The following is a 19,679-nucleotide window of genomic DNA, read 5'->3' on the forward strand; positions in this document are numbered from 1 at the left end:
TATCGCACCAGGTGAACCAATGGTTGGCAACGCGAGGTTCTAGTTCTTTTTCGATAGCTTGTACTAAATATAAATATATATTGAAAATTGTATACCCTCATTGCCATACATTCGCTTGACTGCAGCTTTTGGAAATAAGAAAATTCGGATGCTTAAGAAGAAGCATACTATTATTTGCCCTCTAAATACTAGCCATTTAAATACGACAACAGTGCAATATGTATATATGTTCCAGTATCGAATAACTTTGCTATCGAATACACATCGATTTTTGTAACTCCACAGTTCACAGCTGTCACTGCCGTTTATATAACCTCAAACCTTAAAATATATGAAATTCCGGACAAGCCCGGTCAATTTGTAGATTGCTCACTGAAAATCACACGATGTCCGATTTCGAGAACCTTTCCGGCAATGACAAGGAGCTGCAGGAGTTCCTTTTGATCGAGAAACAGAAGGCACAGGTCAATGCGCAGGTGAGCCGAGTCCCCATACAGATAATAACCATTCGTAATCATAACAATATGCCCACACTTTATATCGTCGCCAGATACACGAGTTCAACGAGATCTGCTGGGAGAAGTGCATCGGCAAGCCGAGCACCAAACTGGACCACGCCACCGAGACGTGTCTGAGCAACTGCGTCGACCGATTCATCGACACCTCGCTGCTTATCACCCAGCGCTTCGCTCAGATGCTCCAAAAGCGCGGTGGCGGCGACCTGTAGAGTTGTTCACATCATCGACATTGACACCGGGATCTGGGTATCAGAGTCCATAGGCGCTTCCGTCACTGTCCTACTGTTAAATCTATTTTTAAACAAAAAATTATCATGTAAGAACATTTTTTTCCGCGCTGCGTTTAGCCGCCGGCATCCAAAGTATGTGGCCCGTAGTCCGCACCCAGCCCGAAATTGGAATCCGTGATTCGAGTTCCGGAATTAATCTTTAATTCGGTAGCGCAACTCAATTGTTTGGTCGGACCTACGTTAGCGTACCAAAAATAAATACATCTTTCGTTTCGTATGTTTAAAATGCATTGTGTTGTAATGGTGTGCTTGGATATTCTTAATCCCTTCTTAAATAATGATGAAATATTGTAGATAAGATGGCTAAATATTATGCTGAATTGAAATTGGATTACATTGTTTTCTGAAAACATTTACTAAGGTTACATTTAAAAGTAACCCCTTTAATAAATTAAAATTTTATTGGACGGAAAAGGAGCTAAGAATGAAATAGTAAAAGGTATTCCTTAATTGTTTATTAAAATAAATAAAGTTATTCCATATCGATAGCTATAGTGCTTCTACTCGATAGTATTTATCGGCAACTTTCCAATTGAATTTCCTATTTACGCAATTTGAACACACAAATGTAGCTGCCATTTCCTGTATAAAATTTAATACTAAATGTAATATTTATGCATTTCTGCTAAGACCAAAGGTAAATACAGTAATACTTGCGGAGTTATTTCCCGCGCTCGCTTTGAACGTTTGCCCAGGACTTCTGATTGGGCAGCACACGCAACGCGGCTCTGGTCACACTGATCCCAACTAGAACTAGTGTTCCCGTGAGCAGAGCAGAAAACCGTAATATATATTCTCCAACGTGCTGCCGCTACTTATTTATATTAAACATAAAATGCCCGAAGGCTGTGCCAAACGCATGTCCTTTTTGCCAGTGAGTGTGTGTAGCATAATATACAGTCGGTGTCGGTTTCTGTGAAGTGCAGAAGTTCAGAAGGAGAAGCGAAAAGCGTGAAAAAGGATCAAGTGAAGAAGCATGAAAAGTTACCTTGATTTGCCTGCAGGACTAAAAAAGGGACATTACACTTTTTTAATGGTGCAACTTTTAGTTTTTTTTTGTGCCTCTCCTATCTGTGTATGTGTGTGTGGTGGTTGTCCTCCTGCTTGCACTTGTATGTGTGTGAAAGGGATGTTGTTGTAAATACAGATGATGATATAAAGCAAGTACAGGAAAAGTCAAATAATTGCCGAAAGGGCACGTGTGTGTATGTGTGTGTGTGCGTAACGGTACAGCAGCCAGCTGATTTTTTTTCCGTGCGAAAACACTGCAGTTGCAATAAGTGTGTATGTGTGTGTGTGGAGCATACATAATTCGCAGCATCCATTTTTTTTTTATTTTTTGTGTGGGGGGGGGGGGGTTAATTTGCAATAACGGGGATTTCGTTGCGGATGTGTGGTACTGGTATTAATAAGTTTACAATGCTCTCTCGCTCTTTCGTCCTCTCTCTTTTGCTCTCCCTCGCCGTCGCTCCGTCTCGCTTCCGCCTTTGTGCATACATTATGTGTGTATTATTTTATTGTAGTATCTCAGTTTTTCGTTATGTTTTTTTTTGTATTTGTTCGTTTTGGCTAGTCTATAAATAACACGCACACCAGAACGGTCGAATAATTATGCTGTGACTGAATAATTAATGACCACCTCTATCTGCGACCCAGTTTTCCACCCGCCTCCCCGCCCCACACGCCGTTCGATTTTCTCCGATTTTCCTCCAGTTTTTGACATGCTCGCCACTCCGGTCCACCGAAAACAACTACAATTACAACCACGGGCGACATGTCAAGGTCAAAAATCCGCCAGGCGAACGTCAATCCGTAACGGTTAATATCTCGCTGCAAGTGTGTGTCTCGAATGCGTGTGTGTGTGTGTGGAATTGAGTGTTTATTGCATATGCTCTCCTTTTTGCTGCATACTTTTCTGGGTTCGCGCCTGCAGCAGGTGAATGCGTGTGTGAGTCCGTTGAAGTGCTTATGTGGGCTACAGTGAACGCTCACTAACAGGGAAACTCCTACATGCATAAAGTATAATAATTTCAAATGATTAGACACATTTTATTTTGATCTTAATTCGATCATTTTTCGACTTTGTTCAATTATTTAACATAATGTTCTTTTTCTATATTTGTACCATAAGATCCGCTCGGTCAGTGTTCACTGTACCACGCACACATGCCCGCTAAATAGGACTCGCGGACCATAAAAATAGGCAATACAATCGTACACACACGCTCGTGTGTGTGAGAAAGTATGCATATCAATTATACGACGTGTGTGCGCCTGAAAAAGAAAAAAAATAAAAAAAACAGTACTTCAAGCGGCCGAAAGACATTAAAAATAGGAAACAAATGACGCACATAAATTAAACGTATAGAAATCCAACTCACTCACTAAATCAAACAGAGCGTAGGTACACCGCAAGAAAATGGTGCGTCAATTCAAAAATAACCTTGACATTAGGATAAAAATGTAGCGAAATAATAAAAGAATTCGAAAACCATAGATGCAGAACTTAAGTGTAGTATTATATTATTCCTTTTCATATAATATATGCACATATCCTTTTGATTATCAACGCGAAGTATCCATTTCATTTGTGTGTAGGCCAAAGTACGATTGCGGCAAACTGCGGGCAGGATAATAATAATAATAACCATAATAACCGGTACGTAATTCCCAAAGGTGATTGAACCCCACAGCCATCGTGGTTGTTGCTGCTGTTGCTGTTATTATTATTATTATTATTCTCGTTGTTGTTGCTGTCTTTGCCGATGCGCGTTTCCTAGTTTCCAGTCGTTAGCTCAGCTCTTCCGCCTCCCCCGCTGCCACTTCCTTCCACGCCCACTCCCCCGCACCGCCACCACTTCGTCTGACCTGCCGGGTTCGCTGTGTATTGACCCGTCTAGTTGTTCAATTGTTTTTTAAGTAATTCGCGTCACTGACGTCCACCGCATTAATCAAAGTGCCTTTGCCCGATGGCTTTCCCTCTGGTAGAGAACCAAGAAGCCCGAGGATCCCGACTTGCCTGTCAAAATAATGGACTTCCCGGCAGTTAGAATTGTCGGCTCGGACATTTCCCTGATATTTATGGCAATTTATTTAATAATTTCCAACAGTCAGTCATTTGTTGTCGAAGGAAATTGCATAGTTACGCACATTTCAACTGTTTTGAACTTTCAGAGCTTCGTTTTCTTGAGAATTTACCCCTTTTTATGACCAAGTTTCCAATACTGCAAGGTTTCAGATCATTGAAATGTTTATTTTATCGCTCATCGCTCACATAAACTTTATTATGATTTGGTTTCTTGTTAATTTCCAATGTCGGGGGACTACCCTAAGCGAATCTGAATTGTGTGTTTGGCTTATTTATGATATCTATAAACAAATTGGACAGAGAGCTTGTTGATATCGCTTGGTAGGGCAGTAGAGCGAAGTATTGCACATATTTGTTTGCAAATTATGGAAATATAAACATTTTCCCTTAAAGCAAATTCTTCTTATAGCACACCAAAGGCAATATAATAAATTTGAACGAATATATACAATAACCCATTTCTTTGGCCATATATTGACCAAAAAATGCTAAAGAGTCTGTAGTTATTCTTCTGAAAGGAGTAAGGGAAGCGTTTCAAGATAAATAGATAGATGGGTAGATAGATAGAAAGATGGAAAGATAGAATGATAGAAAGATAGATAGACAAATAGGAAGATTGAAAGATAGAAAGTAGAATGGAAGAAAAATAGAAAGTAGAATGATAGACAGATAGAAAGTTTCTACCTTTCTATAGATAGAAACATAGAATGATTGAAAGATAGAATGTAGATTAATAGAAAGATAGAAAGGTAGAAAGATAGAAACATAGAAACATAGAATGATAGAAAGGTAGACAGATAGAAACATAGAGAGATAGATAGTTAGAAAGATAGAAAAATATAAAGATAGAAATATAGAAAGTTGGAATGGAAAAATTATAGAAGGATAGAAAGATAGAAATATAGAAAGATATAAAGATAGATAGTTAGAAATATAGATAGTTAGAAAGTTAGAAAGATAGAAAGATACGTGCCCATATAGCCCATCTGGTATCTGGCATGGCATCCGGTGTACGAGTATATGTGCTGGCACTAATTGTTGGTCCTGCGAGCGGCGCTCGAGAATCGCTCGGGATTCTCGGTCGGAACGAGAGAGAGAGAGATGGTGGCCAGCTGAGAGGATGGGTGAGAGGTGGAGAGGCAGGCGATTGAGGGCCAAAAGCAGAGCACCGTTATTGCCTCAGTTGGACGTGTGTCTGTGTGCGGTGCGGGTGTGCGGAATTTCGGTCTTTCGACCTGGCCAATGTAACAAGTTATCAAGCCAAAGGCACTGCGATATTCGCAAAAGAAAAATCGCCTGAACTTTGACCGCCAACTATCAGCATTCACTGTATTCGATTCCCTTGTTTATGCGTTCTTTTTTGTTAATTTTTTGTTTTTGTTTCGAGTGAAACTAGATCAACTGCACGGCAGAAATAAAAAACCATTTAGCTGAAATAGCAAAAAGCAGCCAGCCACTCACACAGACTGGCGAAAATATGTGAATAAAATCGGAATCAGCTTGACAATGGCGATCGCGAAACAAGCGGGCAGACGAGAATTTCGACATCGCCGCGACGCTTTTCAATTTTTCTTATTTCCCAAATATGAGTGTCTGAAAAAAAAGTCAGCAACAGTGGTCACTCGATAAGGGAAATCGGTGTTTTATAATATTATAGGAATATTCTCAGTGCGGCATCATAAATTAAATGATTCTGAAACCTTGAATACACTTTGGAAATTTAGAATTCTCATAAAAATATGTGCATATTGAAGAATAATTCCAAAGCTCTTAATATTTGATCAAAAGAAGTTAGATGCGAGTTACCACTGTACCCATTTTGTTGCAATCGGAAGCGCATTCAACTGCGCCCGTGTGTGTCTGCAATTTTCGTAATTTTTTTGGTTTTTATGATTATACAACAAAATGGGTTCCGTTGAGCAAAATCCAAAGGAGCCGTGTTTCTCAAACCTTCTCCACTTGTTTTCTTTCGACTTTCAGATGGTGAACGCAATATAGAATCAAATCAAGTGAACGAAAAGTAAGCAAATAAACGATCTGAGTTTTTTTTTGTGTTGGTGTTGTTGTGTTGTGACGAGGAGAGTACGACATTTCGATGATAGTCGCATTGCAATATAAAGTGCAATATAAATGCTATAGAACCGATTGTGAACGAGGAGCCATTGAGATGTGAAATGTGAAAATCGCAAAGAAATCGAGAGAAAACGCACACGTCAATGTAACCACAAAGCTGCCCCAAGAAAAAGAAAAGTAACATACATATATATAAAAAAAAAAGAATTAAAAAATAAACTAACAAACTGAAAGCGCAAAATTAAAAAAAGAACAAATCTCGAACTCTGTTCGAAAGCCAAAGTATCTAACAAAATAATATTTGTACATAATACACCATCGAATAGTACGGATAGTATATATATATACAGATGTGCTGGCAGAACTAAAAGGAGGAGGACTCAAGGAAAAGCCAAAGCGATTTTCCCGCACATTTCCACTCGAAAGCGACTCCAGTAAATTATCAAAATTGCGACCCACGCTTTTCCCAGTTCGGCGGCGTTGAACCACACTCAAAGCTGCTGCACCACCGCCATTTCCGCTGCCATTTCCACCAGCACCACCATAAATAGTAGCAGAAACACCGCTCACAGAATGCCAGTGAAAAAGCAAGGTAAGCGAAAAATTGCACTTTTATTCCACTTTTATTCTTTTTTTTTTATTTTTTTTATTTTTTGTTCAACATATCTGTCTTTGGCATTACGTGGAAATCCATTCAATTGACCGCCTTATGAATGGTGGTCAGTGAAAACTGCTGTCAGTTTTTAGCAATTGAAAAAGTAGTTTACAACTTTATACATAAAAACAAAATGGTTTAAGACCACCTTCTAAGATCTCATTTTACGTAATTCTATGCATAACAAATTTACAAAAATAACCTTAATTATTCTAAAATAAAGTTAAACCCTAGTAAAAGCTATGCTAAACTGCATTGATTTGCTGGTGAAAGTTTTAGTCACCACATAGTATATAGAAAGTTGGCATTAGTTTTTCAATTGTAATTTTAGTAGATCATTTAACTTGCTCGGGCTGCGCAAAGTTTGCCTGCAAAGCTGTTTCCAATTACACACGAGATGGCACTTTTGGCCAAACAAACAATGTAGCCAACTGTGCCTTGAAAGCTCTAAAAAAATATAATAAAAAACCAGCTAAATTAATGCAGACAAAGAATTTTATTTGATTATGTCACATACAAATCATATTTGGGCAACTCAAATGGCCAACAGAAAAGATGAAATGAAATGGGGCGGGTTGGTAGAGGGGGCGGGGCTGAAAGAGGAGCAGACGGAAAATGGGAAAACCGGGGAAAAGCGCTGCCAGCAGCCTCGCAAATGGTCAGTGAAGGTCAACGTCGACGTTTGACGCGTGCTGAGGACATCAAACTGCGGCCACAGATACAATGTTCATTTAGATACGAGTGTGTATAGTTTGGGTTGTGTGTTGGGACCATAATGCGACTCGATTATAATAATAAATTATGTGTTTAATTTTTTGGCAAACGCAGCCCGAATGACAAGCCAGCGACGGTATGGCACTTGACCCCTGACCTCTCCGCAAGGGGACATCAAACTATGCGCAGCACACAACTTTTCACAGCTTGCATATTTTTCAACGTAGTTTCGTTGGAAAATTTTTGAAAAAATGTATATGCATGTGTTTTAACACCAAGGACTTCTGACACCTTGCGGGTTACAAACGGAATGAGTTATTCAGATTTTCAAGTTTAAGCATTTAGGATGGGGAATGTGAGGCACACACCTTTCATGGAAATAATGGGTTAATAACTGGCGTCCGACAAGCGGTGAAAAATGTTTAAAAAGCGTCAATCTTTATTGATTTATCGGCGGTAGCAGCCACCAAACTATGACCATATAGAGCTCAAAAGTCTGGCCAGTTGAGTGCGGCACTTGGGCGCGAAGAGAGGTGTCTTCTTGGCTGGACCTGGCAATGGATTCGGATACGGATTCGGAGCGGGAGAAGAGCAGCGATCCCAACGAGGGACTGCTCAGTAGCGATGATAAGACATTCCACGACGATGATGAGCCGGCGGAGGACTCCTCCCCGGCGGACGATGAGGAGGAGCCCGAGGAGGAGGAGTGCCTGCTGCCGCAGAAGAAGGCACAGATTCGTTGCGACCAAGACCAGCCACCTTTGGTGGTCTTGGTGCAACCGTCGGCGGAAGCCATAGAAGTGCCCGAAAAAATCGATGATACCAATCCGGTGGCAGTAGCCACCAAAGCTAGCGATATGGATGGGGACTCGCAACTGGAGGTGGAACACCAAATGGAGACCGTAACCGAACCGGATCCCGAGCCTCCGAAGTGTCCAACATCCCTGCGCGATAGTGTCCGCGAGTCCGTTGAATGCTTCTATTCCGCCCAGGATCTCCTGGAGTACGGACACATGCTGTCCTCCACTTCGATGGTCCGAACACCGGATGTGGAGTCTGGCTACTTCGAGAAGTCCGAGAGCGATGCCTCGCGCGACGAGTGGGAGGGTCCGTCGTCGTCCTCCTCGGGCGCAGCCCGTTGTCGCCTCCTGTCCGGCATTTCCGGACTTTCCGTCTCTTCGTCGAGTCGCCACAGTGCCGAGGGTTTGCGCATGGAACTGAGCCGATTTCGCACCATGATCGAGACTCTCGAGCGGGAAAGTCTCGAGAAATCGCAGTCGGAGCTGCAGTTGAAGGCCAAGAGCAAGCCGAAGCCAAAGCCCAAGCAGAGATCCCATGTTCAGGATGCGGCTGGGGAAAGTGGTTCGGAACAGGGTTCCGAGAGGGGCTTCTGGTCAACGATCTTCGGCCAGGCGGGTCTGGGGATCAGCCAAGATGAGGAGGAGCGCATTGCGGACATACAGAGTAGGCACTAATCAGTGGGGAAAATGGGCATAATCCCTTGGGTTTTTGGGTTGATTTCATAATAAAACATTCGAAGTTCAACCAGGCTATGATCATTTGTATTAACCATATTCTTTTCTGTATATTTCAGAAGCTCATCGGGCTCTCGAGCTGCTCGAGGACTACCACGCGAGACTTTCTGAGCCGCAGGATCGGGCGCTGCGTATTGCAATCGAACGCGTTATACGCATATTTAAATCTCGCTTGTTTCAAGCGCTGTTAGGTGAGTAATCGATAATGTATCGATAAGATCGATGAAAATGTCATATATAACTAACTTAGACGCTCAGAAGTGTTTGCCTTTAAAAATATATAAATAATTGGCGCTAGATGAGTGCATTTTTGTGAAATACTTTTATATATATGTAGGTCACTGTGCTAAATAAGTTTTCCACAAGTTGGTTATGAGCAAGAGCCTTAACCAAGCTCATCATCATCGTCTATTGATTCTGAAACTTTAAACGCAAACAAAGTTGCGAACTTTGTGCCAAGATTGTTAGAAAGTAGTTGATGAGCCGGAAAGGAAGATCCTTGAAAAGTAGTTCTTATCTGTGCAGTTGCCTATCGCCTATCGCCAATCGATTTTCTTGTCCCTCCCCTCGCGCGGCAAATTATTTTCACTTGACAAGCAGTGAGCACAAAGCAGCAACAAAGGGAATTGCAGCAACAGCGACAGCAAAACGATAATATTGCATAGGATTTGGGTCAAACGGCCCAAGCAGCGCAGCAATGGAAACAGCAGGCGTCCCATAGTAATGCGGCTAATTCAGCTTGTTTTTTCTTTACCGACTCTGCTTACTCAAAAGGGTCGATAGACGGCCTGATTAGTGCTCCAGTTGCATTATGGAGTGCATTTTGGTTGCAACTGGCGATGGAGCCATTGATTTTCACTAGCAACTTGTTGGTTTTCCTCATATTCTACCTATAGTCTGAACCTATTATCACTATAACTAAATACTTTCGAATTAAGAAAAGTTAATTTCCCTGCCATTGTTGCCGAATCCATTCAATATTCAAGCAGTTTTTTAAGCCGTTCCCATTTATTGACACCTATTTGCCCAAGATTTGACAGCTTGTTTTCCTCACTTGACAGTTTTGTCTGGATTAGCTCTTAGCTACTTTTGGATTTTTGGCAGCACTGTTTGCTGTACACTTTTTTTTGCTCGCCCATCTCTTTTTAGTAACGTATCCGCCTCTCATCTCTCCCTGTCCATATGTCCACCCATTTCGAGACGGGCGGTTGGTCTGCAGTTGTCTGTTTTGTGGGGCTTGCCTGTTGTATAATTTGCAAAAGTTCTGCTCTACCGCCGCGCTCCATCTCTTTCTAGTCCCCGATGGCTCTCTCCCGCTCGCTGCCCCTCTCGCTCTGTGACCCCGTCCCTTTCTATTGGACCCCTGGGTGCAAATTGTGTTGCCCGCTGTCAGTGGCAGTTGCATAATCCTTTTCGTTTCGTTTCGCTTGGGTCCTCTCCCTCTACCTCTTTCTACTCTTCCCATTGTTTTGGTTCTCCTTGTCCCTATTCCTCTTGTTCGGCGTATCCCGCTGGTGCTTTCTCTTCTCCCGTTACCGTTACAGTTTCAGTGGCTGCGCTTGGCGTGTCAGAAATGTTAAACGGCTAACAAGCACACACAAACTCAAATGCAAACAAGCCAAACACGTGACACGTTAGAAAACAGGAGCTTTTGTATGGCCAAACACAAGGGTGGACCTTAATTCAAACACTCGCAGGGTCACACTTCGACAGAACATGATCAGTCACGCCGTTTTGCTGGTTAAAAAGGAAAGCTAAACAAAATCAAGAAGATAGTTTCTCAATGCGATGTCCTTACTTGATTTTTCTTATGATAGATATGGTAACATGTATTACAATAAAAAGAGTTCACAGCCTTGAAATCAGACCACAGTTAAGGTCCACCCAAGGGAATTTGAGGTGTGTGTGCATGTGTGTGCGTGTGAAATAATTAACAAGGTATTAGCCGCATCCCAAACACCCGAAACGTATGAGTGTGTGTGTGTTCTGGGTATAGTATCAAACTTGAGGTTAGGTTCCAGTCTCTTTCCGTCTCTTTCACGCTTTTGTTCAACGTATTTGCATTGAATCTGTTATGCTGTAATGACACTGAAAACATTTCAACTGCGTTTGAAGGCACTACTACTTAAAAATTGTTTGCTACTGTGCACCTGATAACACTGCGTATGAGTAATATCGTTTGAAACACTATGTTTGGGCATCCGAGCTTGGTTTTTCCATAGTTTTTGCTTTGGTTTTCAGTGTTGCACAGGCACCACAATTGACACTCAAGTTGAAGCGAAGGATAGAGATAAGGATGCGCCAGGGGTTGTGTGGGAGGGGGAGAGGTGGGCAAAAGGTCATGAAGAGCCATGTGCGGGCGAAATCCCAATTTAATTGGCCTAGAATTGGAATCATCTGCAGCACACTTACATTTACATACATACACGTGTGTATGTATATGTAAACGAGTGAGATACAATTGCGGTTAAGCCAATAGAACCATCATACGTGAAATAAAATGTAACAAGCATTCGATATTCATTTTTAAATCTATACGCAGCGAACTATAAGTCAATTAGTTTTTAACTTTAAGTTATATTTATTAATTGTGATTGAAATCGCTGCTATTATTATACCCAACTATTGTAGATGATATATACATATGTATGCAAATATATTGTGGATACTTTTGAGGGGTCTTATCGATTTCCTGGAATTCCCCACAGCGAGATAAAGATAGAGAGAGATGGCGTAACCTGAAGTTTAGCATCTCTTTTTCATCGGCATTGGCATTCAGCTGAGGCCAGCTAAAAAATGTAGCCGCAATAAAAATAAAACAAACACAAATACCGAGGAAAACCATGCAGAACACAAATTGAAGGCGCACAAATAATGGAGGAAAAAATAACAATGCTTAAAAGGGCATTTTCGGGAAGCATTCCAAAGCATTCGATAATTCATTTTGAGTTCAAGTGGCCGAATCCATTGCATAACGTGTACAGTGGTCTCTCGATAAAATGCAGGCAATTCTTATTTGAAGATTTAAAATTTTAAGCAACTTCTTCTATATATGCTAAACTCCTTGATTAATCGCGGGGATTAGGTATCTGAAGCTTGTAAGAATGTTCGAAAACGTTTTCGAAAGTTTCGTAAGCTTGGTTAATATTAGTTGGATGTTATATTCAATATTCAGCTGTGTGAATTTGAAATATGTAGTTTCGAATTGCCTTGCCCAGCTCCCCAGGGAAACCTTTAGTTTCCCACTGAGCTGTACTTTATGTACACACATTTCAATGACTGCGCGTACTTTTCCATGCAATATTGGTGGCCCAGCAATGCCCCATGGAATTCCGTGCTTTCTCTCTCTCGTTCTATCCGACCAGCTGTCTCGCTCGCTCCTTTTGGGGCTGTCCTGTTTTGGGGCGCAGGAAATTAAATGGGCGCCATGGATTTCGTTTCAATTTTGCTTTTTTCTCTCTTTTTTTGCCCTGAAAAGTCGGATTTTAGTTTTCCCCCATTTGGGCCACTTGACTGCTGCTGAAGCGAAACATATTGGCAGCAGCATGTGGGTATATTGTGCCACGCCCCCAACGCCCGTTCCCTTCCGCTGTCAGTGGCGGCGTCAGTTTGCATTGAAATGTATGCATTCGAGATGCATTCTGACAGTTTCTGATTTCCGCTTCCCGGGCAAAAGCTGCTCAATGCCTCAATGACACTGCACTAAGCCAACAATTAAAGCCCATTTCACACCGACGAACTATGGGAATTTAAAGCTGGCTGTTTGGAGGATTAAATAATGCAAGATCTAAAAATATGATTTAAAAAATTAATTTATTTATGCATTGAAAAATGATTGAAAATATCTACCGATTTGTTTTTAAAGAGTGATAACTACAAAATGTTATTTAACTTATGCATCAAGTTAAACCATTTTTCCGGTTGGTTGTTGCATTTTTCTCAGTGTACTTTCGCACTACAAGTTAACTGCAGAATGCCAACAAAGTTTTCGATCCGTTTGTTTATTCGTTCGACTGCACTTCAGTTGCTTGTTGTCGTTATTCAATGTGTTCAACATTATTAACCGCAGTGGCCCCTATTTTCTTTATTTATTCCCTGTTTGTTTTCACAATCCAAGAATCCGTTCTGGTGTGAAGGAGTTAATTACTCAGCTCTCGTTCTCGGTTTTTTCCCTATCCGCTGAGTAGGCAAATTAAAGCAGTTCGATTCGGAAATATCGGAAATAACACACACAACAGCTTTAAAAACGAGCGACTGAAAAAATAAACTGCCCATTTGAGTCGAGTTTCTTCTCGGAAGGAAATCATGTGTGAGGTAAGCAAATTTGTATTCCGATTAAATGACCAAAATTTCTAACTTGTTTTTTTTTCTTTCAGAATTGGACGCGAAAGATTTTAAGTAAAGGCATATATTGGAAAAAACCTTTTTATCTACACGCCAAAATTGCAGGATTTGAAAAAACGCATCATCACGAACGAAAAATTAATTAATATTTATCAAGTAGATAGAAAGAGAAGAGCTAAAGTATTTGTATATTACAGTACAAGGCTATTAATATAATATGTTAAATTTATATATTTTTGATTGTAAAAATGTATGATATTCTCATGTCATTCTAAAACGATAGATGTTTTTAAACAAAAATAAAAAAATATTATATATTATATACTAAAATATTATAAAAATGTATAATAGAAACAAGAATTGATTGTATTTCAAATGTAGAATGGTGAACCTCTTGTCTGGTGTCTCACAGAAGTATACAATATGATATAAATATATTTATACATTTAAAAGTGAACAGTTTTTCTGAAAGTTTAATTAACATTGCTGTTTAACCATGATTGCTCCTAAAGCTAGAACAAAACTGCAAACAATATAAGAAAATAGTTTTAAGAATTATAATTATTACACTGTTATTAATTATGTATTTCCTTCAATTGCAGATATACAAGAATTCTATGAATTGACATTATTGGATGACTCGAAGAGCATACAACAAAAGACAGCGGAGACCTTGCAAATTGCAACCAAATGGGAAAAGGATGGCCAGGCAGTCAAAATAGCCGATGTGAGTAGGATCTGTAGGATCGAGGACTTTAAATTGCTTTATATATAGTATTTACAAATCCTGTGTTTGGGCTGAAAGTTAGTGCTGGGTAATACGTATACCCAACTAGTGAACTTATTTCCTGTTTACACCTTAGATCTCAGATCTTAGATTTTCATTTCAACATCATTAACTGGCATTTCGTAAAACATACTTGTGCTTCTGCCAAATTCATAGTTATGATTAATCATCCATTCATTCATATATTCTGTTTCTATTTTTTCATGATTAGTTTTTTATTCTGACATATGTTGGTATTTTACATATCTCCTTCAATAGTGTTTATATTAATCTGTATTCTGACCTGTTCTTGAATCTAGATGGTTTTGTCGCTCCTTAAAATGTATTCCTTTTCTGTTTTGATCCCAAATTCAATTCCTTAGGAGTGCATTTTGTTTGATATATATATATATATATATTGACCTGTTTCTCTTCAAGTTTGATATACCCTTTATTAATCAGTTCAATCTATTTAAACGAGTTTTTAGATACTCTGGTTCCTAAATTGTGCCACATAGTATGCAATGATATATGTTACCTTCTTCTTAGAGTTTTCTTTTTAATTATTAGAGTTTCCTTTGAAACCCCTGATTATTTCTATATCCGCGCTCAAGTTCCGAGAGCATTTACTTCCGTTTCCGCCGTTGTTCGCATCTCACTCGATCTGCTCTACTCTATACTGTTCTCTGTTCTTCTCTTCTTCCACTCCACGCCTACAACAAATACAACAACTTATACTACTACTACTACTCTACTACTATACTACTATACTGCTACTACTACTACTACTACTACTACTACTACTACTACTATTACTATCCCCGAAAATCGCACAGTTTATCAAATCTTCAAACCTCAATCGCAATTGCGCCTATGAGTTTAACAACGACGCCTCATCCAATCAAACCAACCAATCAGCACTCAATCAGAATCAGATCGCGAATAATGTGAGTGCCCAAGCGCAGGCCGAGGCCCTCAGCAGAACATTTAAGAGTGAATTGGAAGAGATCTTGGTAAGAAACGCACAGCATACATCCCATTAAGATCATAAACATAAGCCTAATATCCATCTGCCATTGTCACAAACTCTGGGAATCTAAGCAAACATAACCTATATAATTACCAAGTATAATTAACTGCTTATTAGCTCACTGCTAGATGGGTATGAACTCTTATTGTTCTAAAAATCTCAGTTATGCGCAAAGACAGGCTAATATCCTTCGTCCCATTTAAGTGGCGCCCCACTTGGCCCCGTGCATGCAGTTAATGCAAAAAAAAAAAAAAAAAGAATCGAGAGCACAGGCATTAGGTGCCCCCATGGCTAATTGAAATCTCTTGAACATGTCCCGGGATCCGAGCACGTGGTGAGTGCTTGGAAATGGTCGGGAGTGGTGCTCAATCCTCGAGAGCGAGGCGGTTGAATGTCCTTACGCCCAGATGTCCCCTCGAATTGCTGCGGCTTAAGTGGCGGTGACAACCTGGTGGGGCACTTGGAAATTAAATAGATATGTATGTACATACATGTGCGGGGACGCAATACCCCTTCAAGTGATACCCCTCTATAGGGTATCAGTTAAAAAGGCATTCCAAATAAACCAAGAACAACTATACAAGTTTGAGTTTCTTCAACCAAACATCATATGATTATAGTTATAAATCAGCGAAATAGGCAAACTTTGGAAGGTAATCGCTAGTCGTATCCTTTTCGCTTCCGTTGGAGGTGATTGATGTCGCTATACTATACCTACACATTAAAAAAAAAATATTAACGAAAAAGGAAAGAAAAACTAGGAGCAGACACAAAGGCTCAGATTTCCGACCTTTCGCTTTCGCCTGCCGTCCCGCTCGCACCGCCTGCTGCCGTCCCACTTGCACCCACGGCCCGCTCGGCAATTTACTTTGTTTGTTGTCCTTTCGCGCCCGCATTGTTGTTGCCTTTTTGTTGTTTGTCGCCTGGGACATGCGTACTAAAAAGCGGAGGGTCGTCAAGTCGTCGAGTCGTGAAATTCAGAAATCGTGAAATCGGAACGGCGAAATAGCGAAACGGCACTGGTACACGTCACAAATCGGGCAACGGTAAACGATAGGCGCTAGACGAACGGTAAACTGTTGACGGCTACAGTGGGCACTCGCATATGGTACAACTTTTGTTTCATTATATATTTATATTCGTTATATATTTCAAAACATGAACTTTTGTTACTTTTTCTTATTAGCTTATATATATTATTTTGTGCAACTTTTCGTTTAGCGAGGCTTTACTGCATCGCTTCGGTAAATCTGTCTTGGGTTTGAAGGATGCTGCCGGCAAATGTTTGTTATCAGTGCTAACCAATGAATGATTGCCCAAGGTTCTCATTACTTAGTTCTTTTGCCGCTCTCTCTGTTTTGTTGCCAAATTGTTGTATTTTTTTTTATTTTTTTCATTTTTTCACTTTTTTTCTTGCTTTTTTATTTTATTTTTTTTTTGTTTGGCCGGGCCGAGGCAGCGCCGCTGGCAGCGACGTCGACGGAGGCGGTAACACACGAACACACTCGGTTTTTGGCGAACGGACATGGACCCGTGGGTCTGGTGTGGTCTGGTGTGCGGTGGTATTCCTCTCGGGGGGTGGTGCTGGGTGCTGGGCCATTCCGGGGGGTGGAGGGCACGCCGGTGGGTGGCGTATGGCGCAAAGGAAAAACGGCAGCGGCAAACGGAACGGCAAAGGCGGTAGTAACAGTCGTGCCGTTGACGCGTCGAGTCGCACAACAATTTTGCATAGCGGCGCGTGTCTGTCTGTCTGCCATCTCCAAGTGTGTGCGTGTGTGTGTGTGTGTGTGTAGGTGGTGTGCGTGTGTGGGTGCGGGGAATACCCTTTAACCCTCCAGACGCTGTTTAACCCTCGTTAAACGTGGGCAGGCACAAAAAAAAAAAAAAACAAAATATAAACGTATTCGCATGGTTTTTGTTTGGCTTTTTTTTTGAACAAAAACTTCAAATATTAATTAAAGATGTGTAAAATTTGTAGATTAGAGCATAATAAGGCTATTTAATGCGCAAATTTTATACATCAATTATAAATATTATACAATAAAAACGAAAGCAACATATCTTAAGAACATAAATTAAAGTAGTTTATTTCTATTTTCATTTTGTTTGGGCTGTATCGTGATCAAGTCAATATTTCTGTTTTCCCTTTGGCGTTGTTATCAGTCGCTGGCCGGCTAATATTTTTTCCCCAGTTTTCTTCGCGTTTCCCTGCCACATGCGTGTCCATCACTCATCGACTTTGGCGCCAAAAAACAAACATTTTACATAATTGTAAGACGGAATGTACACATCGAATGGGGAAGGAGAAAAAAAAAAAACGAACAAGATACCCAGAGACCCAGTTTAGGGGCATTGTTAGGTGGCAGGTGAACAACGGGGCGGATGAGCAACATCAGGCATGATTCCAAATATTACGTATACGCCCCACGTGCCCAACAGCAATCGCTCACCAATTAAAAGCACCACCAGGTGGCGCAAATTAAAAGTGATTAAACCCGCACAGCAGTTAATTGAGCCATTACTTTAATTAATCGCTGGAATTCGTAATAAATTCACAGCCATACGGTTGACACGTTTATGTTTAGTGCGAAATTCCGTACAAAATTAATACGAATTTTCGATATTTAGTTTGCAGACCATAGTCTTGATGAACAAGCTGAAAATATTTGCTTGAATATTTGCTCACTCAGCCCTTTCGGTTTCCTTGCTATTTTCCGACTTTCTCGGTTTCTTTCACTGCCACTCGTCGAGTTTTTCATTCATGGCCGTCTGGCATTGGAAAACATCGTTAGAGCAACAAGAAAAACAACATAAATGAGACGAGCAATATATCAATCTATTTATTTTGGCAGCTCGCATCGCTGGCCGTTTCTTGCGTTTCTTTCAGGCCAAAAAGCGCTTTGGATTTTGATTTTCTGCTGCTAGTTTCGAGAGCATTTTCCCACAGCAGCTACTACAGAATCTTTCGAATTTAGAACATCCGCACATGAGAACACATGTTTCTTCGCTCCGACTGTAAACAAAAAGTGTTCGTCATTCGCTTTTTGGACCTTGGCATACGCTCTATAAAAATCTGAAAATCTCTCCAAAACAATGAAAATCTCTCTAGAAACTCAAAATAAATTGTGAAAAATCATCTAGAGTTGCTGTTTTACATCTCAAAATTGAGAATATCAAAACTAATGCAAACATAAATCATAAATAATACATTTTAAATGTAAATATTGATTCTGGCCAAGTGATCACAAATCAAATTTCCCTCAATGAAAACCAAACAAACAAGTTTCGCAGAAAATAAATGATTGTGATTAATGACTCATTTCAGTCTTTGAAAATATTTAGCATTATCAAGCGGAATCAGTTAATTCCGGTTAATAAATTGTGTGTATTATTCTTTCAAATATTCACCTACCAAAAAGTTTTGCTGTGAAAAAGCAATCTTTTTATGTGCTTTTCTTCCATTTGCGAGTGGCAAATATGGAAATCGCAAACAGATTTTTATCTGTCGCTGTGTGTGTGTGTGTGTGTGTAGCCGGTGGAAAACAAACAAAGACAACGAGGGTGCCGATTTCAATTCCAGTCGTTCCAGCTTTTCCGCTTTTCCGGCTGCTTGCACCCAACTTGTTGCTATCGCAACTCTTCAGTGGCAAAGTGGGCATCCCATCGTACTGTTGTTGTTAAGCACTTTACATGATTTCTTTCAATAAATTACAACACAAGATGATATAAATGAATAAATTAGGAACAGAAAACCAAACAAGACGAATTGTGAATCCATACCAACATTTTTCAATTCTCAGAAATTTACTTTTTAAGATAAAATGAAACGCACAAAGTGAAAAACTAAAAACCAACCAAATCCCACCGATTAAAAAAAAAACAAGAGCTTTAAACTAAGACATATCGCTGGGGAAATTTGGACACTAATACACTGTGAAAAATGATCGACTGGGTGTCGATAGTGCGACATTCGAGGCGCCGCTTTTCGAATTATGTTGGTTCGCGGTCGCCGGTGCGAATGCGTCGACGTCGACGTCAATTGACGGCGCCGCCTCCCCAACAACAACAGCAGCAACACTACCATCAACAACAACAACAGGATCAACATCAATCCAGGGAGCGCCAGAAAAAGGATAAGGAAAAAGAAAAGGAGAAGGAAAGCGATAAGGACAATGAATCGGGGGGTGGTATCGGTTCGCGATATGCCTGCTGTTGTGCCAACGTAAGTGGGGGAAGGTAGCGGCGAATGCTATCGATATATAAAAAGCGATTTACGATATGTACATATATCGATTGTTATGAACAGCCAATGTGCAAATGTAAGACTTTGTAATATAAACATAAGTTGGCGGAATGGTCTTATCATGAGAAAAGGCTAGGAATATGGCAATTAAGAATAACATCGATATCGAACGCTTGTTCGATAAACTGAACAATTACTTTGATATTCTTACTGATCGCTCTTCATTTGGGTTTCTTTCGCAGAATCAGCGCATGCGCATCGAATCGGACACGGAAAATGCCAAGGAGCCAATTGCCGAGCAGCAGCAAAAGCAGCAGCAGGCGCAGCAGCGCAGTTCCCGCTCCCCGCAGCAGCAGAATCCGCAGCAGCAGGGATCCAAATCCAGGAGCGGGTCCCAGACTGTAAGTTCCTGCAATTTAATGA

At 40.6% G+C, this 19,679-nt stretch overlaps 2 protein-coding genes across 26 annotated transcripts in view; both read left to right on the forward strand.

Annotated features, from left to right (window-relative positions):
• The first annotated feature begins 266 nt into the window (after positions 1 to 266).
• On the forward strand, positions 267 to 1,034 carry LOC117148322 (mitochondrial import inner membrane translocase subunit Tim8). Its single transcript, XM_033315654.1, has 2 exons — positions 267 to 476; positions 551 to 1,034. Exons 1-2 carry the CDS (start codon positions 387 to 389, stop codon positions 725 to 727), a joined length of 267 nt encoding a protein of 88 aa, XP_033171545.1. The 5' UTR covers positions 267 to 386; the 3' UTR covers positions 728 to 1,034.
• A 510-nt stretch (positions 1,035 to 1,544) lies between these two features.
• Positions 1,545 to 19,679, forward strand: part of LOC117148162 (disks large 1 tumor suppressor protein) — a 39,180-nt gene continuing 21,045 nt past the window's right edge. For 14 of the 25 annotated variants that reach the window (XM_033315397.1, XM_033315400.1, XM_033315401.1 and 11 more), the window contains exons 1-5: positions 7,859 to 8,802; positions 8,933 to 9,064; positions 13,820 to 13,944; positions 14,820 to 14,996; positions 19,499 to 19,657. In XM_033315397.1, coding sequence (XP_033171288.1) covers positions 7,896 to 8,802; positions 8,933 to 9,064; positions 13,820 to 13,944; positions 14,820 to 14,996; positions 19,499 to 19,657 — 1,500 coding nt within the window. In that variant the 5' untranslated portion in view covers positions 7,859 to 7,895. Of the gene's footprint in view, positions 1,683 to 5,876; positions 6,562 to 7,858; positions 8,803 to 8,932; positions 9,065 to 13,819; positions 13,945 to 14,819; positions 14,997 to 18,938; positions 19,236 to 19,498; positions 19,658 to 19,679 lie in introns of those variants that run through there. The other 11 variants (XM_033315405.1, XM_033315416.1, XM_033315429.1 and 8 more) reach the window with 7 other exon arrangements.

This window comes from Drosophila mauritiana, chromosome X, assembly GCF_004382145.1.
Source record: "Drosophila mauritiana strain mau12 chromosome X, ASM438214v1, whole genome shotgun sequence".
In the NCBI taxonomy this organism is placed as follows: domain Eukaryota; kingdom Metazoa; phylum Arthropoda; class Insecta; order Diptera; family Drosophilidae; genus Drosophila; species Drosophila mauritiana.